The sequence below is a fragment of the Aythya ferina genome, assembly GCF_964211825.1.
Source record: "Aythya ferina genome assembly, chromosome: 9".
NCBI lineage: Eukaryota > Metazoa > Chordata > Aves > Anseriformes > Anatidae > Aythya > Aythya ferina.
The window spans coordinates 15,127,916-15,140,555 of record NC_140305.1 but is presented as its reverse complement, the minus strand read 5'-3'; the positions used below and the strand labels follow the sequence as shown (position 1 = coordinate 15,140,555).

Below are 12,640 nucleotides of genomic sequence, written 5' to 3'. Positions count from 1 at the left end.
CTGAGCATACTCAGATGTCTGCTTACAGTAATGGAAACAGTTTTTCTCAAGAAGATGTGGAGTAAATGCTGTGACTTGTTAGGGGATGTTTCCTCCATTTATTTTCACGAAGCTTGGTTCTTAAGATACATCTAATTTCTAGTCCTTCTCTGACTGCAGAGAAAGGGAGAGTTTGGCCAGGAGCTGTCAAGCCTGTGACCCCAAGGTACCTTGTTTCCAACGTGGACGTTCTGCCTGGCCCTTTACCATCCTGGGGCTTGTCCCCAGCTCAGGTAATCCAGCCTTCAAGTCCCCTGAAGGGGAGGAGGGAGCCACAGACAGCACACAATGGCTTTGAGAAGCATTTCAAATACTTTGAGAGCCTGTAAAACAAGAATAGTTATATACTTTGTTTACATAGTTATATAATTAATGTAGTATTTTACAGACACCAAATCAGTGTTAAGTTGTGGAGTAGGCAAACATTAATCTTGTTCTGTCTTAGTGTTCACTGCCTTCTTTTGGATATACTGCGTAATACCAACCATGTGAAAACTACTGAGAAAATTCTGTTTGCATTATCTGAAGACTGGAGACACAACACTGCAGTTTAAAGCTGTCTTTAGGAGGAATATGTCGACAGGCCTGCTGGAACGAATATTTCAGTAGTCTGAGCTAGTGTCTAAATACTTCACTGTTGATGCCCACCTCTGAAAGAATGTTAAACTTGAAAATGAAGCTGAATTGCATGCTCATAGAATTTATTGTGTGACCAAGATACCCCTGGCTCAGGTCTGGCTCAGGTTTGTGGTGATTAATTAGAAATTTTTATTTGTTTGTATATAAAGAATGAGTGTTTGCAGTCTACTTGGCCAGTTCTTCAAAATCATTCCTGCATTTTTGTAGTAGTTATAATTGTAATAATGATGAAATAGTTCCCGTTGCAAACAGTGACTTTGGAAGTAGGCCCAGTTTTGGCCAAACCCTTTCTGTAAGGAGTAGCTTACACTTCATTCATTTTATCACAGGGGCATCTTGAGAATCCTGCTGCTGGACAGCTGATGATCAGACTGGCTGCTGTTAGTGCAAAGGGTTCTGTCAAGGAGTAACGTACAGCTAAATGCTGTTAAAGTTAATTTGTTGTTAAAATGTCTTTTTTTTTGTAGCTCCTTGCTATCTTACAATCTCTTACAGAGCGAATGAAAGTGCCACATGTTTTTTTCAGACTAAAGATAGCTAGGGAGGTACCTGTGTCTGAGAGAGGATCTTTTCCAGACCAGGGACCTACCCAAATCAAAGATAGGATCCCTCTGCCTGTCAGTCCCTGCTGTCAGAGGTAACCAGCCTTCATCCCAGCCAGTGACGGAGTGATCTCTGACCGGGCTGGCTCAAAATGAGCCTTGTGTGCTCAGCCCGAGCCTGGCATTGACACTTCCGTGGCTGCTTTGGCTGCAGTGGGCTAAGGAGAACCGCCTCTGGGCTTTTTTATATGTACCCCGGTTTCTGTAAAACATACGATCTTCCTGTGCTTGACTACTGAACCTTTGAAGAACAAACCTCGAAAGGTTGTTGGTGGTTGTGTTGTGAGCTTGCAGTGGTAGAGAAATTCCAGCAGTATTTTGGTAATTGCTTTCGCTTCACAATGGGAATAAATAATAAACACATAACATGCAATACCATTTTGATACACTGTAATTAATTTGAAAAGTGATAAGAGAAATTTGAATTGAAAATCTTTTAATTGATTTTCTTCATATGCTAACTTTAAGGTTACCTAATCTTTCTGAGAGCTTTTCAAATGACTCACTTGGATTGATTCCCAATGGAATTTTCCTTCCACACTAGATTATTGTAATTAATTTAACAAATTGAGCTTAGCCTTTCCAGGCTGTCAATATCTATGGACAGATGTCCCAATAGTGGCTGACTGTCAGGAGTGATTAGAGCTGAACCTTGGGGTTGTTACGGGGGAGAAGGGGCGTGCTCGTTACTCCTCAGGTACTGTTCATATATTATTCATATATTTATTGTTCATATGTCTAACCATTGGTTATTAAGGGTGTTGTAGAATAAGGCACCAAATTCTCACTGCTCTTAATTTGAGTTTTTAATGTGGGAGAAGGCCTTGAAGAATGTGATTCATTCAAGAAGCTGCTGGAGGACTTGACCATCGCATGCACCCTGTTGATGCCTGAAAAGTTGCCTCTTACACTGCAGACAGCGCCTACAAAAAACAACAATGTCTATTCACATAAACCCAAAGCCTCCTAATACAGTGCTTGCTTTTCTCTTTTCAAGAACCAATTTCAGGGCTGTTTGCAGAATACTCCAGAACAGGGTTTTTAAGTAATGCTTTTTATAAGGGCATCCAGGAGTGCTGCTTGGCCTTGTAAAGCAACAGATTGGACTCTTTTTAGAAATGTGCAAGAGGAGGTTGATTACAGCTGTGTAAATTGTTCTCCTGTAAGTTGTGTGTGCTTGAAACCTGCCCCTTTTTGACTTTGAGAAGCTTGTGAGAGTTGACATCCTATGCAATACTGAAGATCCCTATGACTACCCTACTTCTTCCCAGGCACCCCACTTGTTTGTATGTATACTTGAAAAATGACTTTGCACTTCTGAGCTTGGAATGGGGTCTGCGTACCTGCTTACTAGTCCAGCTTCCTACATGGTTGAACCTACCATGCCATTATGTCCTCTGAGATCTTTCTTGGCTTCTGTTCCTTAGAGAGGAGGAAATAACTGTGCTTTTCTGTAATGGAGATGTTACAATTTGTGAATGTCTGTAATGATACATGCTTTTCAGTGGAGAGACTTAGGAAGCACTTGAGTTACAGGTTTGTGATTCGCACCTGCCCATTCTGTACTAGCATGACAGTTTCGTTCCTGTTCTAGGTAAGCATTGCCTCAGCAATGCTTATTGTTGTATGGCTGAAGTATAACTCATTTCTGGTCTTTAATCTTCCCTTGACCTTGAAATGACTGCCTGAAGTTTATAGCCCACTTTTTAGACAGGGAATTTATTAGAACTTTCTGGATTTACTGATTTCATCTCCTAGCTTTCTGAGGTTCTAAATAACCCTTACACTCTGTTTATCCCTTTTATATGGGACATACAGTTCCTAGAGAAAAACTGTGAGGATCTTAAACGATATTGTCAAACAACTCTGCAAGCTGGCATCCAAATGTTCTTACAGTTATCTTTTCCAAACCTTGCTGAGACAGGAAGCAGCAGTATCAGTGTTAGCAGTAGTGACAGACTTCTGCAGTTAGTGAGAAGCAAGAAAGTATTCTCAGATTGGTAGCTGAAGTGTCTTATCCCTCTGTCATTTTAGAGGAGGCTGAATTTCCTTGGCTTTGGGTGCAGAACAGTAGCACACTAAAGCATGCAAGGTCATTGAAATGGTTGGGTTTAAATGAGGGAACTCAAATCAGATTTCAGTGTCAATTAATCCATATCAGAAATAAATTTCCATTACTTCTGCATTCTTGCTACAACATTGCTACTTTCCTGTTGATTTTTCTTTTTTTTTTTTTTTTTTTTTTTTTTTCTCAGATTGTTTGAACAGGATGGTGAGATGTGCGTAAGTGTAACAGGAGCCCAGATGTTTCATGAAGGTACAGGATGATCTATATCTCAGTATCTTTGTAGTCATCCATCATTTTTCAGGATTTGTTTCTTGTAGTTTCCTAATGTGAGCTTTTCTTCTTACAGCACTTTGTTGCGTATGTTTCTGGCTCATTTGTATCTTGATTGCAAAATTGAACCTAGAAATACTGCTGTAATTCAAGTCATGATTAAAACCAAGTATTTTTTCCACAGGCAGCAGAACATGCAGAGCCTTGTATTGTCTGGATTTAAGTTTCATGTGTTGGTTCTTTGATGTCTGATTAAGTGTCAACTTCAACAGAAACATTTCCTGCTTCTGAAAAATCTGTAATACTTCTTGGTAGAATCTAGTATCTAATAACAGTTCTCTATCTATCTGCCAATTTTCACAAGACTTGTAGGAAATGGATTTACATTAATCTGTCCAGTAGATAAAAGTTATGAGACAAGAGAATATTCACTTCCTAAGTGAAATACAATTCACTCGGTTAGCAATTGAACTAATTAATCCCATAGTTTGTTTATGTGTGGCTGAACTTTGCTACTAGCAAAATGTGGTGTTTGTAATCTGTAACGTATTACAAAGAGAATATTTAAAAGAAGCCAAAATCAAAAGTTAGTTGCTATTTCTTCTCCTTGTGATATATTTCTTCCCAGCTATTTCCTCTCTTCACTGAGTATAAGATTTTTTTCAATGAACTGTAGACAGTGGTGATGAGCAAATTGTGAAACGTTTGCCCCTGGGTTACATTTTATCAAATGTGATCCCACTCATCTTGTGAGCATTGGAAATGAACGTTTCACAGTAATGTGAGAGCGATATGTGTCAGCCCCTCTGAAGGAGAGAGTACTGTATTTGCATCATGAATTTTGGTCATTGGCTTGGTCAGCAGAAAATAACAAGGTTTTTGTTGGTGTCTTCTGGCATTTTGGTGACCTAGTGATAAGGGTGTGTCTGACTCAAGCAAAATGAGTTCTAACAGCAGGCATTTAAGTCTGAGAATTGAAGCCTCATTGCCCCATAACTCATCATTTCTTACTTCCCTCACTTCAGACTTGGCAGCTGGAAGCAGCAAACCCCACTTGTAATCAGAAGCGCAGCGGTGGGGTGGTGTGCGGTCCCGCTGCCGGCGGGGTGTGGTGTGGCAGAGTGCTCAGCCAGGCTCTGGGTTTTTGCAGAGCAGGACTGGGTTACAGCTTGGGGAAAAAAGTCTGCTGGAAAATGTATCAGCATTTCAGTATTAACTCCAAGCTCGATCACTGGAAAATCTTGTAATTTAAAATACTAAGCTTCCCATTACAAAATCAAAGAAAATTACTCTCTGAACTGGTGAAAAGGTCTCTTGCTTCAGGGAGATAAGATGCTCTCAGTATCTAGAAGGGCATGACATTTTTCCCTTGTTTGATTGTATTAGGTATATTAAATATGACCTCAATGTTTAAGGTTGCTCAAGCTGCAAGAGTTCAAAAGATTTCAAATGAGATTTTTTTCAATTTATTTTGTTAAACCTTTGCAATAATTGTAAATAGTCATCCTTTTAAAGAACAAATATTAAGAGGTCAAATAATCCATATATACATATATATGAGTCTGTATTCCATTACAAAGAAGAGTTCACAGGAGAAGAAATGTAGCTAGTGCTTGTTGGAAAGATACGTAAGTAGAATCATTGGTGTGTAAGTTTAAAAAAAAAAAAAAAACAAAACAAAGCTTCAAGCCTAATGAAAGTGAATATAATTGTGGAACATCAAGTATTCAGATGATGATGTACGAGGAATACTAGTTTTCAGCTGTAGGTGTTCACTGTTAGAGGCTAGACATGATTAAATATCATCCAAGAGAACAAGACAAATGACCTTAGTAGTGTGATTTTCTTTCAGTAATATAAGATTGTCAGGCTTATTTTCAAGTTTAAAAATCACAGAAGTAAATTAACTTAGTCATTCTTTATGTTGATTCTTGAGTATTCTGAGATAACTAAAAGTTGAATTTAGGAAAAGAGCAGTGGGTTTTCTGTTTCTAGTCTTTTTTGTTGTTAAATTTTTTTCATGGGTGTCTCTAGTTCTGTACAACTGATGTTTGGTAGTTCTCTTATCTTTCCTAATATTAGGTATTTTTTGTTTCTGTGTCAAATTCTAATGTTCGCCAGTGTCAGTAGAGGAGTCTCAGCTTTTATTAAAAACAAAACAACAATGACTAAAGACTTTGCACTTAGTTGGAGGAAACATGGAAGTAGTAAGTAATGCGTACAAGGAAATATATTTTAGAAAATCCAATCCCAGTTTCTAGTTGCAGTGTTTTTCCTTTTGGTGGTGACATTGGATTCATGAGCTCTGAGGGAAACTGATGGTGTAGACATCAGGATGAGAGAACATCCCTCTGTGTTCTTACAGTTCTGGCAGGTGGGTTGTAGCAGTAGAGCCCCTGTATTCCAGTCCCAGAAAACACCATATTGTATCTTAAATGACATTCCTTATGCTTTTTAGCATACACCACCACATTAACTTATTTTTCATAAATACCTTAGCTGGAAGTTTAAGATGATTTTCTGTACAGGAGGGTGCTCTCTACTATCAACTTTGTGACTGCCAAAGTTTACCTAGTAAAATTTAGCCTTTTATCATATTTTACTTTGCAGAAAACTGTATGTTTCAATGAGATGTTAAAGTCAGACCACATAAAGAAAAATACAATTAGATTTCTCTTCAACTCATCTAAAATCTGAGTTCTAGCAACTGGAAGTAACTCAAGAGCCACAGGAGGGTTTGATCTTTGCATGCAGACACCTGCTGTTCTTACCTTCATGGGTGCAAGTTTTCAAACCATCTGTACAAACCAGAGTAGCAGAGGTGGGATGAAATCCCCTGTCCTTGCAGAAGCAGAGGGGAAGAATGAAGATCTGGTGATTAGGGTAACACGAAGAGCTTCCTGCTGGGAGGGGTGGGAAGAGAAGCTACAGAAGGGCTTCCAGCATCTCTGCTGGAACTGAACAGGCCCCTGTGGCAATGGTGGAAGAAGCCTGATGAGCTGGGCTTGGGCTGAGCTGCTGATGGAGGCCAGGGCATCCACCTGCACACAAAGCCAAGTAGTTTAATCTGGGGAGCATTTCCAGTGATTCTTGGCATACTGTTCAGAAGAGAGGCATTGAAAAGCCTGCAAGCCGCCCCCCCCCCCCCAAAAAAAAAAAAAAAAAAAAAGTAATGTGACCTTGTGACCTTCTGTTCTTCTGTTTCATCAGATGGTCAGATGGTTCATTCACATTCTTTTTAATGGAGTAGGACTGGTAAAAATTTTCCACTGAGAAATACTTTTTGCTCAAGTGTTGTGGTTTTGTTAGATTTGCAGGAAGATGGAAGTATTGGTTTAAAAAGAAAACCCAAAAGTTAAGGTTTGGCAAGTTAAACAGTCATTTTATTTCTGTGGTCTCAAAAATACAAATCAAAACAAAGAGAGTATTATCATTTGGCTGCTTAAACTATTGATTCATAATAAAAATGATGACTCTAAATCTCTCTGAAATTCTCAGAGAAAAGCCAAAAAAAAACCCTTGAATTCTTCATCACCCATGTGTATGAGAACAACCTTGCTTTTGCAAACTGCTCTCTCAGTTGGTTAAAGCTGTCTTAATTCACAGTGACGTGATTTGAGATGTACGTAATATGAAGATCTGAACATTAGTTACATGATGTAATCCAAGATGGATCTTGCAGAAATCTGTGTTGGCAATTTGGTGCTGGCAATGTAGCCCAGCTGACCCCTCTCTCCAGCTCCAGAGGGTTTGAAAGAACATATTTGTTGTATATTTTCATTTGCGGAGTGTTTTCATTAATTCTTTCAGAAGTTTAAAAAGAATGGAAATAAAATATTTTATTTCACGAAGTTGTGTTTTAAAGCAATGTGGTGGTGTTCCCTGGTGAGACCAGAACAAGATACACAGTGCTCGGTGCTGAGTGAGGGGACTGGTTCCTATTCTGACCACGGACGGCATGTCAGTGTTAATCCAATATCTGGCATTTAGTTGCTAGATTTGGATCCCTCACAGCATATTATATTAGACCGAGCTGTAACATATACACCCAAGACTGATGTTAGATGTCACGCTCGTACAAATTCCCACTTGTCATATTTGATTTGTCTGTTTTGTCAGAGGAAAATATCTTCTAGATTTACATCACAGTAGATTTCCAGGAGGAGATGGGAGAGAGAAAATTGTCCTGTACTGCCACAGACACACCCATATGCAACATAGTGGTGCAAAGGGGCAGAGAAAAAATTATTTGAAGACTTTGGTGTTCTGGAATATTCAGCAGATAGTCAGCCAGGACTTGATAAGGATTTTATAGTTGTGGTGAAGTAGAGAGACGAGCAATAATTTGTCTTCTCTAGGTTATAAAGGAAAACTGGAGAAGGGATACCAAATTCAGCACTGCGTGAGATGATGGATTCTGTGTGATTAAGGTTTCTAGTAGTGCCATACCGGCAGTAGGATTTTCTTTGTCTTCTTTTAGTGTTTGCTTGAGGATTTAAGTGTAGGTGAAAATGTTATGTATGACTTATTTGTGGATTAGCAGGGAAGAGCTTTGTCTTACTATTGTCACTTAAAGCTGTTAGAGCAAATAAATGTGGCAGGATGCAGGAGCACTGCCAGATCCACAGTGCACAAAGGATAAATGCAAGCTTGCTTGCTCCTGCTCATGTGTGAAATCCCCTGGGAGGCTCCAGGAAGGGGACAGCAAGGGCAAACGGCTGAGCAGTGTTAGTGCTGAGAACCCAGGATTGAAGGCACTGATAGCTCCCAGGACTGAGTTCTCTTTTGATTCTGTTTCTGCAAGGGAAGTGCACTGACTTTATTGACAGTGATTTGTTCATGCTGAATTCTTCTGCTCGTTGCCTTGTTCTAAGGGAACATTGTCTAGTTAAAGGCTGGAAAGCTCCATTATTTTCTAATTATAAGCCTGTTCAGAATCCAAGTAGGACATAACACTCTACACTCTGTATATGGGGCAGATGTTTCAGTAAAATTTGTTCACCTTCAAACTCCAGGTATGTTTCTAAATAAAAGTTGGTTTTGACAACACTTCTGTCAATCTCTTGTATAATTGATCTATACTGAAGTGTCACCATTTAAGCCAGTTTTCAGGTGTACTATAATCTGGTATCTAGTGGCTGTTGGCTTTTCTTTGCACTGCGTCATAGTTTGGTCATTCTAATGCAGACGGCTAATTTCTAGGTCCTGGAAAGAAGAATAATTTCTTTCTCTCTCCCAGACACCTTCTCTTGCAGTAAACACCAGCCGCAAGGAGCAAGCTGACCTTTGGGCAATTGTAAATCAGTTTCTCCATTCAAACCCAGTTTTCCTTTCCCTTCCTTTCATACAGGTTGATAAAGTGTGTGGACAGCCCAAACAAGAAGGGAACCTGTCATCAGACCATATAGTGACAGTGAAGGAAGCGACTGAAACCCAGGCACTTGTGATGGCTCACGCTAGTCTGAACAATAAAAGAAGGTAACCCTAAGTCACAGTTGAATTCAAATGAATTCTGCCTCACAGTTAGTGTTGCTGGTTCCTTATACCAGAGTGTTTCAGCCAGAGATGCAGTTCTGTCATCTTGTCTGTGTGCATTCCAGCTGTTGCTGTCACTGATCGTTACACTGGTATTGCATTGCAGGTCTCTCCAAGAAAAGCTTTTTACAGGCCAGACTTGATGTCATTACTCAGCACCCAGGTGTTCATTATTTCCAGAAGTTTTCAGTAAAAATGATGAAAGCTTTTCTGTAGTAAGGTCTGAGTAAATTCTACAGTTGAGTCTGAATTACTTAAAATACAACTGCTCCGAAGGAGTTGGGCTTATCTGGGGCAGAGATGAGAACGAGAAAGGGGTGAAAAGGTAAGATTGATTGCCATGACACAAAGTCCCTGATTTCACAGGGTTGGGGAGGAAGTAGCAGGTTCTCCCTTCTCACTGATGTAGGCAATAAGATCCCTTGTGTGGCTCCTGGATTGGCTTTCTGTAAATTTTAAGTGGGGAGGGAAGGATGTCTTTGCAATGCTGCTGTTGATACATGAGTAGATGTCAGAGCTAACTGACTATAAAATCACAATGACATATTTTTGGCTAACATGCTGTTCTCAGTAACACCAGTGTAAATCTGGAACAACTTCAGTAAAGTGAGTGAAATCATGCTGGGCATACACATCTAGCTAAGAACAGTGTCTGGTCTTCCCAGGGAGCCTCTGTGTGTCCCTGTATGTTGATAACTGACATTAAAATTTACGTAGTCTGGGTTCTGGTGTCCAAGTTGTGAAGATGAGGTTTTTATCCATTGCTATTTTGTCGTCTGAACTTACATGAACAAAGAACTGTTTTAATTAAGTGACAGCAAGAAGTTAATTTTTTTTGAGTGATAGCAGTATTTTTATCCTTTTGTAATTAAAACGTAACTTTTTGTGCTAGTGCTTGGAACTTATAATTTTTAACCATGCAAATTGAATATCAAAGTACAGAGCATTAAGAAAATCAATAAATTCAGCAGTAATAGTCCAAAGAATAATTACAGTGTAATTAACAAAATATGTTTTTAAAAATACAGGGTTCTTGGCCTGTCTTCTGTATAATACACGGACTTTGCTGGGACTTACATCCTGGCAACCGAAAAGGCAGAATTAGCAGTCTGTTAGGGAGATAGGAATTGGTGTCTTCAGTGGCATGACAGCAGTTCTTTCTCACCTGGAGATCTGCTCCCTTCCCAACCATCTAGAATTATTGAGATGTTAGCCTTTTAAAATGTGAGACCTGTAGATGGAAAAGAAAATATATTAAACCTAATTTGTTATAAATAGACTTTCTCAAAATTGTACACTAAAAATTAAATTATCCAAAACATCTAAACTAAACTAAGGCCACCCTTCCAGAATTAGGATAAAGTGTTGCTAAAATATAGTATTGATAAGTATTGTGGAGAGCCCATGCACCAAAAGTTAATGATGGAGCCATAATTAGTAGGAAGTGAAGAATGTTTTCCATAACTTGCTATAAAACACGTCACAAAGCTTGTACTTTGCTTCTGTGATTGTGAAGCAGTAAACAGAATGAAATACACAGTGACTGGCTGCTGTTGTTTGCCATTTATCATTTAATCACACATATCAATAAAAAGTAATTTTAGGTAATAAAATTTTATAATAAAGGGTAAACTCATCACTGCAGCGGGTTGTACAAAAGGTACTTAGTGACAGATAACCGCTGCAGGGGGATCTAGGTTATGAGAGTAATTACATGAATCTTTTTTGGTGCTGTTCCTTCTGGCAATCTGGAAAATAAGGAGCAATTATGTCAGCTGTCAGTTTAGGTCCTAGGTCACACTGGGAATTGGCCCGATTGAGTCCCAGTCTGTTGGTCAGTGTCACAAATAGTCCCTCCAAATGATCCTTTATTCAGGTGGGATATGGAACATGACTCCTGCCTTGCAGAATAGGGAAGGAAAAGCAATGAGCAAGCACTCTTCAAGTGTGTAAAAAAAAGCTGTGGCTCATTCCCTTAATGCACCAGAATGTTTTCAAACTCAAGAGAACCAGTCAGGTTAACAGCAGGGCTGTGGGAGAAATCACAACAAAGTTGACTTGCATCTTTGCTGTAGTACCTATTTAAAGATGTCCTTAAAATCTTGGTGCTGAAGTTTACACTTACGTAAGTATATTTGTTCCAAAGGTACTACATCTTTGCAAAGCTGGTTACAGGATCTAGCTCCTTTTCCAAAGAGTGAGAACCTCTGGTTTCACCTGGTCAGTAGAGCCAAAGCTGCTCATGTATTTAAAAACCAGGATGCATGGTCCTGCATGCTCCCTAAATTCATGTAGCAACTGGATCCTCTTTTGGGGTAGTTGAACCCTGTTCTGCTTCTACCAGTGTCATAGGTTCCTGTGAGATTTCTCATCTTTATTTCCACCCCCGTTCCATTCCTGCCTCTTTTTTTTTTTTTTTTTTTCTTTTTGTTACTATGCAGCACCAAGTGTCAGGGTGTCAGGAAGAAAATACTGTAAGAAGCTGAAATCTCAATAACTGTTGCATGATCTTCTATCAAACCTGTTCTTCTGATTAAGCTGAGAAGTATAGATTTAGAACATTTATTTCTTTTGCATTATGCAGTAGTATTTGGGGATTAACTGAAACTGGCAGAATTGGTGCTGCAGTAATTTTTAATGTGGAGGTTACTATAACATATAGTAGAGATGACGAGAAAATTGAAACCAGATGATGGTCCAGGGAATCTACATGGCATGTACAGAATGTAGATCACTAAATTGGAATGTTATTGCTGAGTTCAGCACAAAGTGCTATTCTGGTCAGGGTTCGGACTCCTGGCAAAGTTGGATACCTGCCTTTTAGTATGGCTGCTGCATGTAATATTTCCAACCGCTAAACGCAGACCGGATAGATCTGTCTATTGAATTATACTATGTTTAAGAAAAATACAATGCGGTATTAGGTCCCTAATTGAAGGAGGCAGGGTTTGAAATAACGTTTTTGAGGGGATTTCTTTGTTACTCTGTAGGCTTGCAGATGTCTTATACATCTTAAAATAAATAATTTTGAGTTTCCTTGAGAATGTTTGAAGTCAAGGTCATCTACTTTATTTAAAAATAACTATTGGTTCAAGCTTCACATGATTTTTTTGAAATGTAAATATTGAAGTGCTAGTACAAAACAGATATTAACGCCAGATGCAAAGAAATTACTGTGGTGAAGAATGAAACATTTCTAGCTGGCCAAAGCAGACGTTTCAGCAAATATGCCCTGATACAAATTTTGATTTAATTTTTCATGGGCTCTGTTGGAACAACTGCTTCAGTGGTGGCAGGTGACAGTTGCCTGATGCTTACTGCAGGTCAGCCCTTTCCTGTGGTCATCCCTGGCCTTCAGCTCCCAGAAAACTGGATGGAAATGCTGCAGTCAGAAGGGTGGCAGACAGCTGCCAAAGGAGGTGCTTTCTGGCCAGTAAGACTTACTAGCTGGACTGGCAACTGTTGTTAAAGCTGTTTGTAGACATGC

At 39.3% G+C, this 12,640-nt stretch overlaps 1 protein-coding gene across 8 annotated transcripts in view; it reads left to right on the top strand.

Annotated features, from left to right (window-relative positions):
* LOC311441093 (glypican-5-like) overlaps window positions 1–12,640 on the top strand; it is a 410,588-nt gene that overhangs the window by 164,377 nt on the left and 233,571 nt on the right. For all 8 annotated transcript variants that reach the window (XM_084528744.1, XM_084528741.1, XM_084528739.1 and 5 more), the window contains one exon: window positions 8,969–9,096. In XM_084528744.1, the coding sequence (XP_084384870.1) occupies window positions 8,969–9,096 (128 nt within the window). The remainder of the gene's footprint in view (window positions 1–8,968; window positions 9,097–12,640) is intronic.